This window comes from Prunus persica, chromosome G7 (assembly GCF_000346465.2).
Source record: "Prunus persica cultivar Lovell chromosome G7, Prunus_persica_NCBIv2, whole genome shotgun sequence".
Lineage (NCBI taxonomy): Eukaryota > Viridiplantae > Streptophyta > Magnoliopsida > Rosales > Rosaceae > Prunus > Prunus persica.
The window spans coordinates 3135703-3159108 of NC_034015.1; the positions used below are offsets into that span (position 1 = coordinate 3135703).

The window sequence follows — 23406 nt, forward strand, 5'->3', positions numbered from 1 at the left end:
CTTTAAATAAAAGGAAATATAAAGTATGAGGGTTAATTCCACATCATCCTTTTAATAAAAGTAAATGTACAGTAAAGTAAATTCATAAAGTATGAGGGTTAATTCCACATCATACTTTTAAGTAAGAGTAAATGTGCTTGTATGGGCACTAATTCTGCTCCATACTTTTAAATAAAAGTAAAGGCATGGGCGATAAACCCGCGCCACCCTTTTAAATAAATACTGTCGTATGGGTAATAATCCTACACCATACAGTAAATAAAATAAATGTGCGGTAAATTAAATTTCGTAAAGTATGAGGGTCAATTCCACATCATACTTTAAGTAAAAGTAAGTTTGCGATGAAGTAAACGTGCTTGTATGGGCACTAATTCTGCTCCATACATTTAAATAAAAGTAAAGGCGTGGATGATAAACTCGCACCACCCTTTTAAATAAATACTGTTGTATGGGTAATAAACCTACACCATACAGTAAATAAAATAAATGTGTGGAAAAAGTAAAGACAATTATTTGTGGGTTCTTATCAACACCACAATAAAATAATATGATATTATATTAAATCATTTTATAAAGTAGAAGTCATATTTACCCCGACCGAAGTGCACGTTAAGATTCCAAAACCAAGAGACCAAGTGGGTGGCTTTTATTTTTTTTATTGTTTGTCCGACAGACAGGCCAGCCAATTTTTGTTTGCACTTGCCATTTTGGAAAGCAAACTCACGGCCCACTTGCAAGTTGCAAGTCCATGCTATTATTGTTGTTGTTTTGGGATGAACACCGATCATCATCATCATCATCATCTTCAGTATCAGAGGAGGCCAAAGTGGTTGTCTTCTTCAGCAGCCTTTCTCTCATCATGTTCTCCCTCCTCGACCTGTTCAATATCAATAAGTTGGCTCTCAAAGTTCGCATCTTTACACCACCACGATTAGTACCAATAGCAGTAGCACCACCACTTTCTTCTTGAACCTCTGCGAGCCCAGAAAACCCAACTTGTGGTTTGGGATCCACGACCTTGGGCTTGACCTTGAAAGACCGGGCCGGCACGGCCGGTGGCGATGCCGGCATGGTGTCTGAAGGTGTGACTCTGAACTCATGAGTGTGGTAGGCTTGATGGGTTGAGTGTGTTGTTGGAGAATCGGATGGTGGAGATGGGGACTGGAACAGAGGAGGTGAATAAAACTTGGTACTGGGTGGTGTTTCTGAGATGCTATTTCTTTCCTTTTCTTCTTCTTCTTCTTTGTCTTGGGGTGCTGGTTGGTTTTCTGTTTTCATACTCTGAGTCTGAGATTGAGATGGAGAGGAAGTTGATGAACGGGTTTCTTCTGCATCCCTAACTTGACAGTTTTCCATTTTCTATTGCTGGAAATTTGAGAAAGAAAGGTATTGAAGCAGATGGAATTCATCCGAGAATTCAGCTGGTATTTTTGAAAGCGAATTCGTGCTGATAACGTGTTGTAAACTAAAGAGAAATTGGAGAGGGAATTGAGATAGATCAAGCATAGAAATCTGATGTTTCTTTGAGAGTTTTGTTCTCGATCTTAGTATGCTAAAAACTGAACATTACAAGGAGGGGTGAACCCTTTTGTAGGTAAAGCTCCTTCCAACAAGTGGTGGGCTCCACCTTATTATTTACAACAGGATAACATTATTTTATTATTTCTGACCAGTTATAGATTACCATATAAAAAAATTATAACGCGTGACATACCATGGCCAAAAGAGCAAAATAATACTATTCCAATTTCATACAAGTATCTCTACAACTAGGGTATTCAACAGTTTACCTAAAAAGACAGCACGAGCAAATAATTTGATTTGATCTTTGTCCCCCCCAAAAAAAAAAGGTTGATTTGATCCTAGTTTTTAAAAGAGAAAAAGTGGAAATCCACGTGTAAAGCAGCTGATTTCTCTCTCCTCCAGCCAAGTAGAAACTGTGAGCGAGCGGACGGTCCAACGGCGATCCAGAAATAGTTTCTCTTTTGTCGTTAAAACTTAAAGGGGAGAGAGAAAAAGGAAAACAGTAACTACTTGACTGACTCAACCAAGTTCAGCTCAATCCAAAAGAGTTGTTCTGTTCAGTGAATTTTGTCAGCAAAAGAAAATATCGGAAGAAAGAAGAAGAAACCAGGTATACCGATGCTTGGATTTTCGTTGAAGCAGTTTGTTGATTTAGATCTGTTAGAAAGATAGCATCTTCTGCATTTGATTTTCCCTTCTCTGATTTCCTTCCAGTACTTTCCAATCGAAGATTCTGTTTGGTAGCTGAGAAAATGTTGAAAATTAAAAAAAGAAAAGAATACCGGTTGAATTTCTCACTTCAACTTGGCTGAAATAATGGGCTACCCCTTTTTCCTTTCTGCTCAGTTGCTGTGAAAACTGGAAAATTAAAGAAGTTTAGTTGCATGTTGTATTGCATGTAGCTTAAAGTGAATTATTCTTTTCGTTTTTGTTAAAATTATTTCTTGTGCCCTTTTTTCCCCTATGAAAGTTTAATAAGTTTAAGGCAGATTTGAAGTTTTTATGGTATGCCTAATCTATTTACCACTTGCATGTTGCAGGAAATTATTCTGTACCACAACTTTGTACTTTCCAGCATTCTGCAAAGATTTGCACTTATTTTGTATGTACTTTGTTATGTACTTCGTTCTGTGACAAGATGGTGTTGCTGCTACTTTTGTAGCGGAGACAGTCTTTCTTATCAGATTTGGGATAGTAGAAAACTGTGCTTCTGTTGCCTGAAGTATTTCATGGAACAAAGTTTAGGTCAAGACTCTGTTCCTGGTTTTGGATCATTTGATAAGTCTAGGGTTTTGGATGTAAGGCCTTTGAGGCGTCTTGTTCCGGTTTTCCCATCAGCTTCTAGTAGTTCTTCATTTTCAACTCCCCAAGGTGCTGCTCCTTTTGTTTGTGCTTCTCCCGCTGGTCCTTTCCCACCTGGGGTTTCCCCATTTTTCCCATTCTACATTTCGGCAGAGTCTCAAAGACCACCTGAACAAAATCAACAAACACCAAGTGGTATAGGCAACCAAAATACACCTTTTGTCTTCAACAACCCAATATCAAATGCAGTCCCAATAAATTCATTTAGGACACCTCCATCCTCAACCGCTAGGGTAACCCCAAACCAGTATACGGGGACTTCTAATGGAGATACTACGCCATCAAGAAGGATTACTAGAAGTCGTGCTCAGCCACAATCCCAAAGTGGGATCGCAGAGGAAGATGGTTTCAATACGAGTGTTACTGATGGAGAAAATACAAGGAAGGGGGGGAGGTCAAAGAGTAAGTTCCAGTCCCAGAAGAGGACAAGGGGTGGCCAGGACATTAATGTTGCGTTGCCTGATGTTGATGTTGATGCAATAGTTGATAATATTCTCACATCATATACCGATACATTCCGGCATGCTGATGGCAACAAGGAATCAGTTGGATATGCACTCGTGTTCTATGATTTGCTAAGAAGAAGGATTACGCAACTTGAAGAGATGAAGGAAAAAATACCAGGAGCGTCAAGAACGGGACGCCCCGATCTGAGGGCTGGAACACTCTTCATGAATAAGGGAATTAGGACAAATACCAAGAGGAGGATTGGTGCAGTGCCTGGTGTTGAAGTTGGGGATATTTTCTTTTTTCGAATGGAGTTGTGTTTGGTTGGATTACATGCTCCTACGATGGGTGGAATTGATTACATGGGAGTCAAGAACAGTGCAGAAGATGAGCCTTTGGCCTTGAGCATTGTTTCTTCAGGAGGATATGAAGATTCTGTGGAGGATGCAAATGTGTTGATATACAGTGGCCAAGGTGGTAATGCTAGCAATGATAACCGGAACAACAGGGAAATGAAGGATCAGAAGCTTGAAAGGGGTAACCTCGCTTTGGAGAAAAGTTTGCATCGGTCTAATGATGTACGAGTAATTCGAGGTATAAAGGATGTATCTAATCCAACTGGGAAGGTATATGTCTATGATGGTCTATACAAAATCCATGAATCATGGGTGGACAAAGGGAAGAGTGGTTGCAGTGTATTTAAGTATAAATTGGTAAGGTTACCTGGCCAGCCTGAAGCGTTTACAATATGGAAATCAATTGAGCAATGGAAAGTAGAAACTACTACTACAAGGGTTGGACTTATATTGCCCGATCTTACTTCAGGAGCAGAAAATTTACCGGTTTCTCTGGTAAATGATGTTGATGGTGAGAAAGGCCCTGCTCACTTCACATATATTTCTAGTCTCCAGTATTCAAAACCGGTGAATCTTACAGAATCTTCTGCTGGATGTACTTGTATTGGAGGATGTCTCCCTGGTAATTCCAACTGCTCTTGCATTAAGAAAAACGGAGGTTTTCTCCCATATACTGCAAATGGGCTTCTTGTTAACCAAACACCCCTATTACATGAATGTGGTCTTTCCTGTCAGTGCCCTTCTAATTGTCGGAATCGAGTGTCCCAAGGTGGCCTGAAAATTCGTTTGGAGGTGTTTAAAACTAAGGATAAAGGCTGGGGTTTGCGGTCCTGGGATCCCATCCGTGCTGGTTCTTTCTTATGTGAATATGCAGGACAAGTTCTTAATATATCTGGGGTAGAAGAATTGGGGGGTGATTATGAAGATGATTATATTTTTGATGCTACTCGTACATGTGAGCCACTGGGAGTTCTGCCTGGTGATTCAACTGAGACTCCAAAGGTCCCATTTCCTCTAATTATAAGTGCAAATACTGCTGGAAATGTTGCTCGTTTTATGAATCACAGCTGCTCTCCGAATGTATTTTGGCAGCCAGTTTTACGTGAAAATAAAAATGAGTCTGACCTCCATATTGCGTTTTATGCGGTTGGACACATTCCTCCGATGACAGAGTTGACATATGATTATGGATTGGTCCCTCATGAGAAAGCATACCAGAGGAAGAAAGTGTGTCTTTGTGGGTCAGTAAAGTGCAGAGGCTCTTTTAATTAATAGGTTGGTACTGGGTTTATCAAATGAAGATGGACCTTATGCATCTAGAAAAAGGTTAGAGGCCTTCAATTCCCTGATTGAGTTTGTTTCTTACTGTGATACTTTTTCTGTTTATCTTGTTTTCTTGTTTCATCATATAAATGCTTCTGAAATTATTTGGACTTTAAAATAATGATCAATTCTGGAACAAAGCATGTATGATCATGAAAATAGTTTATGTTCAGTACTTAAAAGTGGTTGTTCGGTTTATGTGTTTCCATTATGGATTATCATGAAGTCTGTTGATTTTGTGTGGATGTTTCACCTGTTTTGAAGACAAAATATGTAGAAGAAAGGGGGAACTGTCCATAAAATTGTATTCAGAAAGTGTCTAAAGAATGCTTTCTTAATTGAATCAGTTTGTTTTAGATTCCAAAGTAAATGTTTGTCACAAACACCAGTATGGTATTTGGTGTTGACAGTTTACTTCGGTCATGATTATGTCATGATCATGAACATGTAATTTTATAAACAAGTAAAATTGAGTGTTCTAGAACTCCAATTAATGTCAGAAGCATTACCTAGAGCATGTCTGAATGTGAGCTTCTACAGTGTCCCAAGATGCATATTTTCAACTGCAATATGTAGGCCGATGCCGCATCTGTTATTGGTGTACAGATTGGTGTATCTAGGACCGTATTTTTAGGCGGGCAGCAATAATATATTATAAAATATACATTGTATAGTTGAAAGATATTTTTGAGTCCGATTGATTTTTAAATCAAGTGCCTTTAATGTTTTGATGATATGAGTTAAGTTTATCCACACTTATACCCAAGCTATTGAAATGATTCTATCTGGTCCTTCAGTTTCCAACTATGGCAATGTTAATCCAGCATATTTGATATTTGTTTAAAACTCTAATTTGAAGTTTCTGACGTTCTTTCCATCTCAGTTTATTCTTTGAGATTCAAGATATGATTAGCACGAGGAAATATCATTTGGAAAATATATTTACTAGTCATTGTCAGCTCAGAACACTGATAACCCATTTGGAAAATATATTCGGATCTTATAAATGCGTTATAAGCAAACTAAAACCGATAACCATTCCATGAATCTCTATTGATTGTTATTAGATGAATTATGATTCTATAAATCTACTGTAATATGCGGAAATCACCGTAGTACCATCCTGTCTGGTCCACACTATAATCACCAGTGTGTCACTCATTTTAAAATCCCACATTCCAACTCCACCTCTGTTGTAGATTTACATCCATGCCACCTTCAGGTCAGGAATTCTTGTCTTTGTTGTTAAATCCTGTAATCTAATAGTTCAATTTCATACTCCATCAAAATCTTGCAATGGGCATTTGATATGCTCTATTTCCTTCTTGTTATTTTTCAATGTCCAAATAGTTTACTGTAACATTATCACTTATAAACAACTTCATTCCTTAAAAAATTTATAATAAAAGCATTTTTCTATTTAAATTATGCTCTTACCCATTCCGTATTGCCCCGGCCCTTGTGCAGTTGGTATGCTTTTTTTCACAGCAAGAAAGGGCTCATGCAGACTGTTCCTGTGTTGTATTCATTACCTTGGAAGGCATCTGGTTTCACAGGTATTCAGGAACACCATATTTTCCCATATATGACTTTAGTTAATGGGCATGTGTGCAGGATCCTTTCTTAGCACTGTCAATGTACTAATTATTGTATCAAGTTGTAATATGAATTTGACTAGGAGATCTCCGGTGGGTTTAGTTTAATTTCTTCTATGTGCTTTCCTTGTATAATTAGGTTTCCATTTTTGGCAAATACACCCTTCAGCTTTGAAGATTTGCTACGCCTTTTGCTGGGTGGGTATTTTTGGTACAAACTATGTTAGGTCTGTCAGATAATATGTTTTTAACGGGACTTTTGCTCAACTTTGAATCAAAATTCAAATAGGTTTAAACAAGCCTTTTCGGTGGATCCACATTCTCCTCCGTGAGGAGACCAAGATTGACTATTCTCTTGCTCAAAAAATATGAATGACTGAATGAGAATACGATTCCCAAGTAACACAGATGAGCATTGGAAGTATAGTTGCAAGGAAAAATGCCACAGGAAAGAGAGAAATTTGTTAAACTGTATATCTAGCCTTGTTTGGCATGTGGTATACCCGTGATATGTGATATAGAAGTTTTTATCCTTCGCTTGGGGCTGAGGGGTACCCACTTTTGTGGACCCAGGGCTGACCTTGAGTTTTTGGGGCCGTAGGCAAAAATAAAACAAGGAGCCTATACGAGACAATCCTACACAAAACAAAAACAAAAACAAAAAACAAAAAAAAAAAACTAATTTTATTGGTCGGTTCTTTTTCCTCAGCTAGAAAACACTATATAATCGAGTTTGGCTTAATTGTGCAAGATATAGGGCTCTTTACAATGCAAGGGTTCAGGGTTTAGGCGCAAGTAAATATATAAAAAGGCTCCAAAGACATAGGCCTCTTTCCTAAGAAATTGTTGAGTTTTACAGCACGAGAATTACACATATTTGTCATATTTATTGGCCTCTTTATAATCAACTGCTGAGTTGTACAATCTAAATACTACTGCTTCAACAGATTGGAAATAAGAAATTTCAAAGGCAATTTCTTCGGAGCCTTTTTGCCTAAAACTTGGTAATCGACCCGGGTTGGTTTGCTTCAGATTTTGAATCTTTGCATTTATACTCCACGCATTTATCTGCATTTTACCTCATCTTGGTCAGTTGCATTATTCTGTCATTATATCTCTCTTTATCCCCAACCCCTTCACCTCCCTCTCCTTCAACTCAACATCGCCCGCCTCACTTTCTTTAAGACTCAAGTTCTACCATTTAATCAGACCCGTTGCTATGCATAATTGCCTAGTAGCGAGCAAGAACTTGGAGTCATGATAAGGAGTTGCTGCGCATAATTGCCTAGTAGCAAGCCAAGAACTCGGAGTCATGACAAGGAGAGCTCAGAGGGCCAAGCCGAAGTCCCAAGTTAGAGCTCAAATTGTGGACTTGAGCCCGAAGGTATGATGAAGAAGAGGAGATAAGCTTCAACATTGAAACCTGTATGAAAATTAGGAAATTCAATTTACGGTGTTGAGTAGTAGAGTTTTTGGGAAGCGAGAATTGAGAGAGACTAGAGAGAATCAGGGAGGGAAGCGAGCAAGGAGTGGAGAGAGATTTTTTAATTTATACAAAATGATATTGCGGGAGGGGTAAGCGAATCTAGGACGTAAGATGTATAGGTAAATACTCTTAACTACTTGAGCTATAAGTTCCTTGCGAGCGGAGAGAGAATGGACTCCTTTCCCACCCATCTCCTCCCCTATTCTTTCCTCCTCTCTCCCCTACCACAAAGCTAGACGTATCAAATGGGTTGTGCCAGTTCGATCCATTTAAAATTGTGTCACTAAGTTATTTGGGTCATGTCGTGTTGACCCATCTAATTAATTGGAACTTGATCGTGCTTGTACACCTATAAAAAAAAATATTTAGCCCAATCTGGTTCAAAACTCAAACCCACATTAAGACGGGTCGTGCTCATGCAGTGTTCGGATCCGGTCCGAGACTGAGCCAAACCACTAGCCCATTTAACTTTCATTTTTAGTTAAATCGAATTTTCTGTCATTGATATCATGTCAAACAAGTTCACTTATCCAACTTATTTCATTGATGTCAAGACAAATTAACATATATGCAAATGGGGACTTACATTTCAATTGTTAAATTAGAAAAAGAAACAGTAAAGGATTGCAATTACTCCTGCGGAAAATGAAAAAGTAATCGAGCTCTTATGGCCCAAAACTAGCACCCACATACTACAAAGAAAACCATTGTTTATATTAATTGTTTCTTCTAATTGGCTAACAGATTATAGAATATATAATCTTAATTTCTACTTTATTTTGAATTAAGTATGATAGTTGATGTTAAACAGCCAAGGTATACTCTTGTTGTCACTATATTATCAGAAAATCAAGATTGAAGAAAGGAATAGATTTCAACTTGATCAGTCTATCTAGACTGAAGTTCCCTCAGTTATATTTTCTTTCCTTTTGTTGTATTTCAGTCCAATCGAATCATTTTGCTTCTTTTAGTTTGTAATATCCATTCAGACACAGTTTTATAAGCGATCAAAGTTACTATTTTCAGTATGATCTCTTGCCTCTACCTTGTTTGTTTGAGTTATAAATTGCACAAGTGGAATAAAGCCCTTATCAAACCAAGCATATAAAAGAACCAATTCCGGCCGGTTCCCCACTTGGAGCAGAATGACTTGATAAGAAGTTAAGATTTATTAAGGCACAAGATAACAACATTAACATCACGTCTGATTCACACTCTTACTATTGGGTTTTTAAGTACCAATAGTGACACACCTATAATAATATTCCACAAAGCATATTAAAGCACAGTGTTGGGCCCCAATTAACTAAAAACTACTACAAGTATATTAAAGCCCATTTTTTGGTCTGATTCACACTCTTTCTTTTAAGCTTTCAAGTAAATAGTGGCAAGCTTATAAGAACATGCCACAAAGCATATTAATGCTCATGTTTTTTGGGCTTAATTGACTAAAACTACTATCGGTGCTAAAATACACAACACTTTTTAGGGAGAACAAAAACTTAAGACCTTTTTAAAGATTCAAAAGAGAAATATAATCAGACTAAATGACCCTGTTTGGTTCATGGAACAGAGTTGATGAGCAATTACTTCCCATGTATTTTTCAAGAGATGATAAATGGAGATTCATTTCCCATATTTGGTAACCCTGAGAAAGTAACCAAGAAATACCACTTTATTTCCTTTCATATGTTTGGTTTGTGTAGGAATGTAAAACAAAGTTTGTTTAATTTTTCAATTATACCCATATGAAATCAAATTAAAAAAAGAAAAGAAAAAAGAATGCATTTAATACTATATTGTAATTCTAAATTGGTAATGGGGACAATATGGTCATGAAAAATATGTATTTAATCTTGATTCATTTTCCCAAACTTTCCCATGTGGAGGAAAACAAAACTCAAAAGGGGAGGAAGGCTTCACTTCCGCCACTACTTTCCCATGTGCAAAGCAATTTCACATGCCTAGACTTACCAAATATGGGAAAATAATTGATTTTCCATTCCCAAGTCTCCTTTTTCAATAACCAAATGGGGCCAAAGGGTAGTGAGGAATTAGATGGTCCGCGTGAATGCTTAACACTACCCTAGACAAAGGGATGTTGTGTGCTTTTAAGAGCACTTCCATCGGGAGGCCCCAGCCAGGACAAGAGCACCCAGGCCCCCATTTGTGTTTCCAGCTCCCTATTTTTGCCAGGGCAAGAGATGAGCTCCACCAACCTGGGCAAGCCCAAACGCAAGACTTGCCTAGGCAAACTGATCAGCTAATTTAAATAACAAAAAAATTGAAAAAAAAAAGGAAAAAAGAACCAAAAATTTTAGAAATTTTGTTTTAATAAATACCTAGCTATATTTTTCACTTCGCACACCAAAATTCTATACAAATTCATTTCCTCATATCTCATGTGCATAGTAGTTGCCCTTGGGTTGCCATAGTAATGGGTGGAAAACTAACAAAAAAATTGCTTGACCAGGCACTATTTGTATGAATAATAACAACCCTTATCTCCCGTACCTTTTGCCATGACAAATGGGTTGCTCTAATAGAACTAGTCTAGTAATACGCAAGATATTTGTCAGTTTGCTTAACAAACTACCATGTGAGTGGATGCTATCTACCTACTGTTAAGCTTGGGGATAAAGTTAAACTCATCCCGATCGGATAAAGGAGGTTATTATCTTTTGTAAAAACAAAAAGGATATAAAAGAGAGACAAATATGTGTGTGTTAGTTATGTGTTTATCTTATTTTGGTTCAGGAACCAGACCCAGTAGCACGGCTGCACGGATATGAAAATTATGTCATGTTCTATTTACGGCAGGAGCCCAGGTGGGACCCACAAAGATTTCTTAAACCAAACGATATGTTTGGTCTTGCTTGCAATCCACAGTCTGCTTTGCTGACGTGAAAGCAAGGCAAAAGCCCCGGATAAGAGAACAGACGACTGTCTCTTCTCCTTGTTTGCTTATATAGATAAGCGCAGAAGGAGTCAACTCACCCACAGTCTCTTGGAAATATCGACTCAAAAACAAATTTCCTTGGTTGGGTTGGAGTTGGAGTTAAAAAAAGAAAACAAGAATATTTATTTCAGGTATTATTTTTTTTGTTTAGTTTCTGAACTGAATTTTATACTAAATGGATGAGAACTTAATAATGCACTCTTATCTGAGCATTGCTGAAAATCACCATCTTTCTGGGTATTCTCTTCTTCTTTGAGGAATTTGGTTTTTACTCGTTATCTTTTTATATCAATTTTAAATTCAATAGAGACTTGCTTCACTAGAATCTCCTTGATTTGATCAACTTTGTAGTTATTTAATTGGTCTTAATTATTTGTGGGTCTTTCATAATGTTACCACACATCAATCGGTTTGATTGAACCAAAAAGTCATTGTGAGGAAGTGTTTATGGGATTTCTATATTTTGGCGATCACTCATTAACTGAGAGACCATTTTGCATTGTTTGTGTTACCTTGTTCTTTTGCTGTTTAATTGATCAGAATGTAACTGAGTATCTCCTTTGTCTATGCTTTTTTAGCTGTGGAAGTATTGGGTGTGGTAACTGAGCAATGGGCTCTCGCAAGTCCCCTCATGTTGTTCTTCTGCTATATGTCTTGGTTTGCTTTGTGTATCAATCTTTTGCTATTGGAGTTGATACGAACCAGACAGCAAAGCTGCTGGTGGATGCTTCTGAAGCATCGGGACGGCCAATATCTGAAACACTGTTTGGAATTTTCTTTGAGGTTAGTGTGTTGGCTTGGAATGGTGAATTTTTGTTCAGTTCCAACTGCTTTTTGTTACTTCTATAATCTATAGCTTGTTAGCTATTACTGTAATTCTTACAATTTTTAAAATCTCTTTTCATTTGTTTTCTTATTTTATTTTATTTTATGTGCGGATATATCCTGATTTATGTGGCAATTATAAACCTTCTGTCGCTTAAACATGTCTGTCTCATTATATTACTAACATTGTGGTTTCATTTAAGATGCTATTAATTTTGAGGTATATGCATTCTCTCAAATGCTTGTTCACTGCAGGAGATTAACCATGCTGGTGCCGGCGGGCTATGGGCTGAGCTTGTAAGCAACAGAGGTACTTCCCTTACTCTCGGAATTCCAGCTAATACAAGTGAAAATAACATATTGGAAAATATTCTCTTGCCAGATTGTTTGGCAACATAAGATGCTTATTATGTTGCTAGATTGTGAAGCTAGACCATTTCAGAATAATTCGTGCTTGAATGTGTGGTCCAGATTTGCATTCTGACAAGAAAGTTCAAAATTCATGTGTGTGAGAACCATTGAAGGAACTGTTTGAATGCCTTTCTGTTTTCATTATATTTTCAGAGTTTCTTTTCAAATCTGATATATTTAGTACGAGTCAAGCTGGCAGACACCATTTTTTCTGTTCTTATATTTTGGAAGTGGAGGGTTTGGTGTCTTCCTGAAACATTTTACTGTTGGATTAACTCTTCATTGAGATGTTTAGGATTATCCTATGAATGTTTTTATTTATTTATGCAAAGTTGTTGTATTTGAGTTAATGTGCTACCTGCTTGTGCAAGTGCGGTTGAGTACAAAATGGAGAAATATTCTACTTTTTTGAGACTCACGTCTTACTCTGTACATTTAATATGCACTACCAGATCCCCCCCTTTTTTTTTTCCTTCGATTTCTTTTCTGTCATGTCAGTTTTAAGTTCAACAACAGGTTGAATGACTTCAGATTATCAGTACATGGTTAAAAAGTTTTCTTCAGAATCATATGAAATGTGGAATTCACTGTATTGCTAAATATAAAATGTTATAGTTAGCCTTTGTCTCGTAATTTTGACTGAATGTTTATAGCTGAGGCTTCTTAATAACGTTTTCCCACAGGTTTTGAAGCTGGGGGCCCTAACGTTCCTTCCAACATTGATCCTTGGTCTATAATTGGGAATGAGTCATCTTTGATAGTGTCAACGGACCGTTCTTCATGCTTTGACCGCAACAAGGTTGCACTTCGAATAGAGGTGCTATGTGATAGCCAAGGTGCCAGTAGCTGCCCTGATGGTGGTGTAGGAATTTATAATCCTGGGTTCTGGGGCATGGTATGAACCCTTCAACATATTATCTAATGGGTTCATTCTAAATGCTTATGTTCCAAATTCACAGTTTGCAACATATGTATTTGTCTGACAATTGCTCTCTCTCTCTCTCTCTCTCTCTCTCTCTCTCTCTATATATATATATATATATATATATATATGTGTATGTGTGTGTGTGTGTGTGTGTGTGCATGCATACGCACACAGCACGAGAACAAGAACAACAAAACTACACACACACACACATGTAAATATTCACTACATTTTTCTTTCTGGCTCTTTGCTACTGGTTTCTTACCTGTGTTTTGTCCAGAATATTGAAAAGGGGAAGACCTACAGTGTTGTTCTTTATGTCCGCTCATCTGGATCAATCAATGTGTCCGTATCATTGACGGGCTCAGATGGGTTGCAGAAACTTGCTGCTGCGAACATTATGTGAGCATCCTCTGTTCTGCTGATATTTTGTAATCAGCAGTTCCTTACTGACAGTTTTATCTCCATTTAAGAGTCTGACATTACATTTCATTGCCTTTGCAGAGCTTCTGATTCAGAAGTTTCAAACTGGACAAAAGTTGAAGTTATGTTGGAAGCCCAAGGAACAAATCCTAATTCAAGACTGCAACTGACAACAACCAGAAAAGGGTTTATATGGTTTGATCAAGTTTCAGTCATGCCCCTGGATACATATAAGGTACCTTTTTTCTCCACAAATTCACTCATTCTCGTGACGTGAGATTATGTCATCAATATTTGGATGTGTTTAATCGTCTCACCCGTGTTTCACAAGATTGTTACAAGTATAATGTTCTGTTTTGAAATTCTAGATTTTATAGTCTTTTGAAAGATATTAATATGAAAGCATTACCATGAAGGATGCATTATGCTTTTAGACCACCTGTCTGTTATATGGAACATCTTTTCCTTAGATATAGTTTTTCTTGGTTGCATATCATCTCCATACTGTACTTTTCCTTGGACTTCATTTATAAATCAGTTTTTTTCCTGTTTTGTGTAGGCATGTAACTTAGAGAGAATTATACATAATATGTCATATTTATTGACTTCAGTGTGGTATCATCATAATTCGTTTAAAAATTATTCTTCCTTTTCTCGCAATAATTGAATTTGGAGCAGTTGAAATCAATCGTTGAAACTTTTGTGATTTTGATAGCCAATACATTTGAGGATGTAACAAACACCTCATACTTTCATTGATGAAAATTTCTCAAAATGAAAAATGCATGGTTTGATATTTTAGACGGAAAACGTAATAACACACTTGTACTGTCCCTGGGATCTGACATCCACACTTTCAGCTAGTCATCTGAGCATGTATCTAACAGCTGTATTATTTTAGCTTCTGTTGTTATATTTTGTTTGAATGTGACTTATTGAATGCAAACTGGACTCTGTTTATTCTTCAAATGTGAATTATGGACCTAACCATTGGAAAATATATGACATTGCAGCAAGCGCTATAGAAAATATAATTTCTTCAGGATCTCAACAAAATCTACATTGAATCTGTCATCATTTCTACTTCGCAATTCTGTTCCTGCCATTAATATTGATAGAAAGTTTCTCCATGTTTGGATCGATGGTCTTTAGGGATGTTTTCTTTATCTGGGGTATTTTCTAATTGGAAAGCTGTAGTAGTCTAGTTGCTATGACTTGATCTTGGAGCTGTTGTTTTCCTACCGGATTTATTAGGTTGGGATGATGTTTTGATTTTTAGTTTATGTCTGGATACGTTGTCTCCTTTTTCTTGATCATTTGTGATTAGTGAAATTGTGTTTCTTATGATGAAAAAAAGAACGAAACAAAGTATTCAGGAATACTTTAAAAAGAAGTTGAAAAATTGCAGGCATACAAGTTTGAACTTTGCAGGTTAAATTTCGGTCATGTTGGAAGTTGATCTAATTTATTAAATTTTATGCCCTTATATTTATTGGCTTGCCGGCTTTCAATGTGTAACTTGTAAGGAGCTGTGTGATATGCTTTGCTACATGCATACCTTGTGTGTCTTTTTACTCTTTATGAAACTATTATTTTGGATCAGGGACATGGATTTCGGAAGGACCTTGTTGAAATGTTGGAAGATTTAAAACCTCAATTTATCAGATTTCCAGGTAAATTTGGATTTACTTGTCTTAATACGAGACAGTTACTAAACTTGAGCTTTTCATATATAACTCTCAGCTGAAATATATGGATGCTGAACTATGCAAGCTGGGCTGTGGCCACCTTGGCCCCATGGGCATGTGCCCTTGCTCAAGGTGGCCCCTAATGTTTTAAAAATTTATTTATGTGTCAAATTATTCCTATTTCTAAACATTTTTTAAAATTTATTTTTATCTCTCATAACAATTTCTTTTTCTTTTCTTGATAATATATATATATATATTCTATAATCATTCTCCTATCTGGATGTTAATGTCCAATCTTTAGGCCAGATGCATCCACCAGTCTCTAGGCGGTGTTATTTTTTCATTCCCGATCGATCAATGTAGGTTCACACTTGGATTTTATGTTTTAACTCTCGAGTTTTTGGGGCCCAAAACTTGAGAGTTAAAGCCTAAAATCTAAGTTGTACGATTATTCTATATCCTAAAATAAGTAACCCTGTTGAGATTAGGATAATAAACTGGAAAAAAAAAGCATTTCTATCCGGACGGAATCCGTAGACTAACGTGTGGATGAGCCATTTGATCTGCTTCTGTAATTGTGGGGTCCTGTGTAAGAGTGGGCCTATGTATATATTATTTCTACTTCTACCCTTTTACATATTTTTGCTTTCAATATTAAAGGCCAATAAGTTCTTTATGAAGTAAAAATTGGATTGGTTATTGTGTGGTACATCTAAATCCCAGTGATTCGTTCTATATTTTCAATAGATGAAAGGTGATTAGCTTTACTCAAATTTGTCCAGTAGATCTTGTTTTAGTATATAAGATCAACTCATTGTTTGCGAGTGAATCCCACATCAGGAATTAAAGTCTTGCATAATAGTTTGAAAGATCTTGGGGGCATCTCAACTCATTGCCATTCGGTTTTGGGTTGGATGTTCACATTATAACATGGTCTCAGAGCATGTTATCTAGTGTTGCGCCCAACTGCCACGCGAGCTCTCACATCACCCAATATATGTTGTCCACGTGGCTTGGATTGAGTGACACCTCATTTGTGGGGGCGTGTTGACGGAAGATTCTAGCTTTGACATTATTGTTGTGGAGGTTCATATATTTCACATGGTTCTTGTTGTTTATATTTGCCTGCTGTCCACTATATCTACAAATGTTCTATGGTATGTACTAATTTTCTCAAGCCTCCGAGTGAAAAGCAGGCTTTACAGAAACTTTGTAAGCAAAATGATTGAAATCTTAATGGGCAAAAAAAAAATCCTGTTTCTTTGCAAAGATGCAGATCTTTATTAGACAAGCTTAAATAAAAGTAACCTTGTCCTTCTTTGGCTGCTATCAGTTTTACCTGCAGATATGAACTACATCCACATGTTTTCTCTGAAATTATTTTCATTTTTATCTTTTGGACATTATATACTATTGAATTTTTTTAGTGGGTAACCTTGCTGGCTTGATTGCCTGACCACTTGACAAATATAACTTGGGACTCTTTTTAAATGCCAAACCATGCTAAAAATGCTTGATTTTGTGATAAAGAGATGATACATGTTCTAATATGGTCAATACAGCGGAGCTATTATATTGTTTCCTCATAATTCAAACAAATTCGTATTTTTTTTTTTCTATTGTGTTGCATTAGGTGGCTGTTTCGTCGAAGGTGAATGGCTACGAAATGCATTTCGTTGGAAAGAAACAATTGGACCCTGGGAAGAGAGACCTGGACACTTTGGTGATGTTTGGATGTACTGGACTGATGACGGAATTGGTTATTTTGAGTTTCTCCAAGTAGGTATCTTTTTTAGTTCTGTCATTCAAGGATGCTTGGAGTTTCCTTTAAAATCCTGCTTCTGTCAGTACCAGTTTTGAAAATTTTATTCATGCAGCTAGCAGAGGACCTTGGTACATTGCCAATATGGGTATTTAATAACGGTACTTCACATTTTCTTAGCGCTTCCTTTATCTTTTCAATAATCACATTTACCTTTGCCAATACTGACTGTATGAATTTCATAGGAATCAGTCACACTGATCAAGTTGATACTTCCAGTGTCTTACCATTTGTACAGGTATGTCTGCATTGCTGACCATTTCTCATTAGCTAATCAGCAACTGATACCAAATGGATGTAGCAAACCATTAATTATTTTCTAATCGGGATTATATCTTTGCAACTAAAGCAAATGTATGCAAGTGACATTTAGGCTTTTCAAAATATGCTTCATCCTTATAAATCTGTGGCTTTATGTGCTTTGGTGTATGAAACATCTTTGCAAATATGGTTTTAGGAGATTAAATTTAGATTTTGCCTTCTTTTTCTGGTCAAGTGGTTTCATTGTCTCCAAGCCTAGCTTCATTTGAGTTCCCACTAAATGATGTTCATACAAGTGGGGTTGCTGTGGTGAGGGTAGGGCAGAGCTGCAGGTGACATAAGGTGTTGTCACTCATTGAAAAACAGTAAAACATAGCAACAAAATGCAGTAAAAGCATTTACATTATGTGAAATATGTGTCAATGTGGTGTATTGTCTGCTACTAGGAAAACTTTGCATTGAACTCACAATGTGATATGGGAACTTGTATTGACTCATTAACATTATAAGTATCAATGCTATATGTCTATCTAATGCAATTTGAACATAAATGAGAAGAACCGTGGATAAGATGAAGTTTTGATGTCCTATATAAGATAAATTTTGCTACTTAATTCTAGATCGTGTTAGTAAACCTATTATGTGTTAATAAATCTCAAACTTATGGTTTAACTTTCACGTTTTCTTGTTTACAGGAAGCTCTTGATGGTCTTGAGTTTGCTAGAGGCAGTCCTAATTCTACCTGGGGTTCTCTCCGTGCTGCAATGGGACACCCAGAACCCTTTGACTTGAGATATGTTGCTATTGGGAATGAGGATTGCGGAAAAAAGAACTACCTAGGTTTGTCTATTTTCTAGTTCATACTTTTTGTTTGCTCTTTAGTTGGTTAGATGGAACGGATTGAGTTTTACACATATGGGACGTAGGATGACTTTCTGCATGCAAAGTCGTGCATAACTTAATCTGTGTATATGAATGTCCTTACAATTTAGTGCAGTTTTCACTCTTTTGTCCTTAAAACAATTGCAACTTTGCAATATGCTTCGGGAAATAACTCTGATTAAGATCTGAATTTTTTTCCAAAATAACTTCAGTTCTTCTGCCACAATCCTTTCTCTGAAAAGGCAAACTTGCTATTCCTTATTTTTTGTGAATCAAATGACGACCTGTGTCTACTTCATTGTCTTTTATTCCTTGAATCTTTGTACTTGACCTACAACGGTTTCTCATTATTGAAAAGTCTTGTTTTGCATACAATAATGGCATCATATTGTAGAAGTAATTAAATGGAAGTGCTAAAAGAAGTAGATTCTTGAAAACCCTTCTTTTCCAACCTGCGACATTTTTCCGCTTCACTTCCCAAACTCTCGAAAGAGTAGAATTCTAAAGGACAATTTCCACACTGATTTCAATGCAACAGACATAGGATCTACTTGTAATTTTGGGAGACCCGCCTTATTGATTTTCTCAGCAATCAGTCAACTGAATTGAACCCTAGTTTTGTAACCTGTTATTTCCTCCAAATAAACTTACAAGCCCATGGTTGCAAAATTCTTAATTGCAATACAGATATTTAAGGATTGCTCTTACTTGGTAGTGGAGACTTGTTAAAGTCGGAATCTCCAACCCAGAACCGATTGGCAGTTGGTGGAGAGAGCCTAGATTTTACATATTGTGATGCACTGGTTAGAATATATAACCCATGTGGAATTTTTATATTATTAACACACTCTCTCACATGTGTTCGAGTTGAGCCAATCATCTGGCCAGCCTAACACATGTTAAAGTTGCACATCCAACACGTAAGCAATTGGCAGAGGATGCGGGTACCTTGAATTTTAGATTTTGTGATTCAATGTTATATATATAATAGAGGGATTTTATATTCTCAACGACGCTTATGCTTTTCCTCTTTTTCTTGACCAGGAAATTACCTTAAGTTCTATAGTGCTATAAAACGTGCCTATCCAGACATCAAAATAATTTCAAACTGTGACGGATCTTCTCGAAAGTTGGATCATCCAGCTGATTTGTATGATTTTCATGTAAATTTCGTAACACCACGACTTGTATTACACTTGCTAATGATTTTTTTTTTTACCATTCAATGCGTTGGATTATTGATTTGGCAACATGGAATGACATTTGCAATAGTAATCTTACCTTCTGATCTTTATTTAGGTATATACAGATGCCAAAAACATGTTTTCTATGGCTCATCAGTTTGATCATACATCACGTAGTGGTCCCAAGGTAGGGTAATGTGCCTTCTTATGATTTAATCTGCTCTGAATGGCTTCTATTAATTTTCTTAACATTCAACATGATTCAGGCTTTTGTGAGTGAGTATGCCGTCACTGGGAAAGATGCTGGAACAGGAAGTCTTCTAGCAGCACTAGGTGAAGCTGGATTTCTTATTGGGCTGGAGAAAAACAGGTTTGTTGTAGCATTTCAAGAATTTGTTTCCTGTGATATTTTCCAAAATGCTTACAATGTTTTCTTTACAGAAAATATTTTTCTTCAAAGTTCCAGCAGGAAAAATATGCATAGTTTGCTATCTTATATAGATATGTCTACACATAATTAAAGATCTAACTTCTTTATTATATATTTGTGAATACAGTATTTCTCCTTGCAAAAGAAATGCATGGCATTTCCTGCACTTTTGTTTGCCACAAATCCATATTGTGTGTTGCCATATTTCTTTGTGTGACCAGCTGCACATCTGTTTTCTATGGAGTTGAAGGCTTCTGATATTCCCAACCTATAGAGATAGTATTAAATTGAAATAAAAAATGATAAATGGTAATATATCACAGATGTACATGAGGATTCTAGGGTAGTAATCTTTATACTTACTTTTTACCAAAAGATTTATATACTTGCAAAGACGGGCAGCTACTGAGTACTTTCATTGTTTATTCTTATCAAATGCAGTGATGTTGTTGAGATGGCAAGTTATGCACCACTCTTTGTGAATGCCAATAACAGGAGGTATACTTTTCTCATCTCATTCTTTTTCTCAAATGCAATTTTTATTTATTAAGTTTTCAACAGGGGATCATTGTTGTGTAGTTATTACTAAAACTGAAAACTTCTCTGTCATCAAGGTGGAACCCAGATGCAATCGTCTTTAACTCCTCACATCTCTATGGGACTCCTAGCTACTGGGTGCAATGTCTTTTTAACGAATCAAGTGGAGCAACTATTTTCAATGCAACACTCCAAACAAATTTGTCTACTTCACTTCTTGCATCTGCAATTTCCTGGAAAAATTCAGAAAATGAGAATAGTTACCTAAGAATCAAGGTTTTTGTTTGTGCTAGTACATTATCTCAGTCAGTTTTGTGCTTCGTGATGCTTAATTGAGATTGTGTTCATCTAACCTTTTTTGTTCTGTGTAAATTGTAGTTTTTTGATGCCCTTATAGTGTTTCTTGCCATCTAACATATAGTTGGAATATGGAAAGAAGCTCATATTTCACATTGCTCTAGAACTATTACGACTATGTTGCTTTGCTTCAAATGGAAAATATTAGAGACTAACACTCAATCAATGCATGAATCTGAATTCCTTTAGCAATAAATTTTATATGAATTGTCAGTTAAATATAGGGTGTGTATTTATAAATATTGTCCATTCTTTTTGGAACGTTTTCTTTTTTCTGCTCAACTTTCCAGGCGCATCTGGTCTGAAGTAACATGTGTTTGCTTGTACTGCGTTCTTTCTGTGTGTTTGGTGTCATCTTTCTTTGTTCAGTATGGTGAATCTGTATGCTTTTTTTTGTTTTTTGTTTTTTTTCTGTATTGCTCAGTATCTACACCTGCTGTTACAAAGTAAAATTACATTTTAATGTGAAGGCTGTGAATCTTAAACCTTCGCTGTTTTTTTTCTGCACAGAAGTCTTTCTACTTTAAAATCCAGTGGAAAGTATGAGATGAAACTTATACGTGTTAACCTTCAGTTACAATAGTCAGAGTATGATGTGCATATTATATTTTAATATGTTTTTAAAATAATATAACTATCTTAAACATCCTTGTCCCCAAACTAAATGAATGAACAATTTTGATGCTGAGTGCACGTCCGGTATCCATCAATCCAACTTTTACAGGAACTAGGGTTTGTGTTAACTTCTCTTTCCCATTCTTAATCAATGATTTTCTCTTTGCTTAGAATACCTTTATTTCAATACGGTTATTGCTCCATGCTAATACATGATATTTTAGGATAAGTTTTGTAGCAGTATTATGCTTCTACCCCTTAGTAGATGGCAGTGGAAGTTGCCAAAGTCCATACTCAAACTAATATAATAAAATTATCTTTTAGGCAGCCATTGATTGTTCACTATTTTTATGTTTAGGTTTCTTTTTTAACTATGACTTCATTCCAAATTCATGCAGCTTCGTTCAACAGTTTCTACCAATATGGTGCATGTCATATTCTGTGACATCTTATTACTTTGTGATGATTATTTCTTTCTGTAGATTGTGAACTTCGGAACAAACATAGTGAATCTCAAGATTGTTGTGGACGGGTTGGAGCCGAATTCCATTAATCTGTCTGAGTCAACCAAGACCGTGCTCACATCAACCAACCTGATGGATGAGAATTCCTTTAATGAGCCAAAGAAGGTATCTGAGTCAACTTGTATCCTTTAACATTTTCATATTGTTGAAGACATGCCCCTACATTGCTTTTGTATATACTTGGAGATGCTGTGTGCCTAAACTAATTTATCTTGACTTATTCAATCATGAACTGTTGAAATATAAAAGAATAGTGAACCTATGTCACATATTTTAAATTTTTAGGAAAATGGTTACATAAAAGCATCTAAGCACTTGTCAACTTACGTAAAATTAATGTATTAACCTCTCTGGTTGTGGAAAGAGGCTCAAAAGTGAGGATGAGTATGAGGATATGAAGAAAAAATATATATAGTAAATTATAAATTGACAACTGTATGTTTTATACAAAAACAATTAGAGAGCCCCAATTGGAGAAAGAAAACCCGCAAGCTAGCCACTTGTCATCTTCTAAATGGTTCGTAGTGTGCAAAATTGCTTTACCATTTTTCTATTTAAAGTAATAATGGACTTATATGTGAAAAGTCCTAAAAAATAAATTTAAAAAAAAAAAAGTAGTTTGCCCATATCCTCCTAAAAGCTTAAATTTGTGGGAACAATGATGAACCAATATTGATAGTCTTGAACATAACAATGCTTTGGACCATGTTTTCTATCCATATCTTTTTACTTTTGTTTTAAATTAAATGCAGGTGATACCGAACCGGATTCTACTTGAGAAGGCTGGTGAGGATGGTGAGGATATGGAGGTTGCAATCTCTCCGCATTCTTTCACCTCAATTGATTTCTTAATAGAATCAAGCTTTATCAGGACAACTGGAGCTGATTCTGTCTCTGTATCTTCTATTTAAAAGTTAGAAATAGAAGAAGTATCATATGCAATCGAATAAAATAATCCCATGTAAGTAAATTAAATAATTCCATGTAATTAGATGAAATAATTCCATGTAATTAGATGAAATAATCCAATGTAATCAAATGAAATAATCCCACTGAAATAGTTTGTATAGTTGCTAGCCAGTTGTGCTACTTAGCCAAAATAGTGCCCGCAAAAGATTTAAGAACAAAAAAGCAATAAATTTCACTTTTTTGTTACAGGCTTTCAAATTGGTTTGAAATGTTGTTTTTGGTAAGGAAACACTAGTCTTAATGGGGTTCCTTGCGAAAGGGCACAAATAACAGACTTTTGGGATTTTAGTCTTTGGATTTTGATTCTTTAATAATAAACCACGTTTGTAATAATGTACATAAAATGCATTGCAAGGAAAAAAATTACGAATTGCAAAGAAAAATGCAATTGCACTCTATTAAGCAATGTTTTTATGCATTCTACTAAGGTGTTTTTGCACATGGGTTACAACCTTTTGAACATACAATTAATTATGAAGGATTTATCATTAGTGAGAG

The 23406-nt window shown here is 36.1% G+C and overlaps 2 protein-coding genes across 3 annotated transcripts; both read left to right on the forward strand.

Annotated features, from left to right (window-relative positions):
- On the forward strand, positions 1918 to 6858 carry LOC18770807 (histone-lysine N-methyltransferase, H3 lysine-9 specific SUVH1). Its single transcript, XM_020568395.1, has 3 exons — positions 1918 to 2134; positions 2565 to 5015; positions 6480 to 6858. Exon 2 carries the CDS (start codon positions 2754 to 2756, stop codon positions 4959 to 4961), a length of 2208 nt encoding a protein of 735 aa, XP_020423984.1. The 5' UTR covers positions 1918 to 2134; positions 2565 to 2753; the 3' UTR covers positions 4962 to 5015; positions 6480 to 6858.
- On the forward strand, positions 10937 to 23094 carry LOC18770622 (alpha-L-arabinofuranosidase 1). 2 transcript variants are annotated; one of them, XM_007203714.2, is made up of 18 exons: positions 10937 to 11183; positions 11631 to 11835; positions 12133 to 12187; positions 12972 to 13183; positions 13494 to 13615; positions 13718 to 13871; positions 15240 to 15309; positions 16961 to 17106; positions 17205 to 17250; positions 17335 to 17387; positions 18106 to 18250; positions 19337 to 19455; positions 19592 to 19663; positions 19743 to 19846; positions 20348 to 20404; positions 20521 to 20719; positions 21898 to 22044; positions 22692 to 23094. In XM_007203714.2, the coding sequence occupies exons 2-18, from the start codon at positions 11662 to 11664 to the stop codon at positions 22848 to 22850; spliced, it is 2034 nt and encodes a 677-aa protein (XP_007203776.1). In that variant the 5' UTR covers positions 10937 to 11183; positions 11631 to 11661; the 3' UTR covers positions 22851 to 23094. The 2 variants fall into 2 exon arrangements, with proteins under 2 accessions (XP_007203776.1, XP_020423250.1); XM_020567661.1 differs by lacking the exon at positions 10937 to 11183 and adding an exon at positions 11202 to 11289.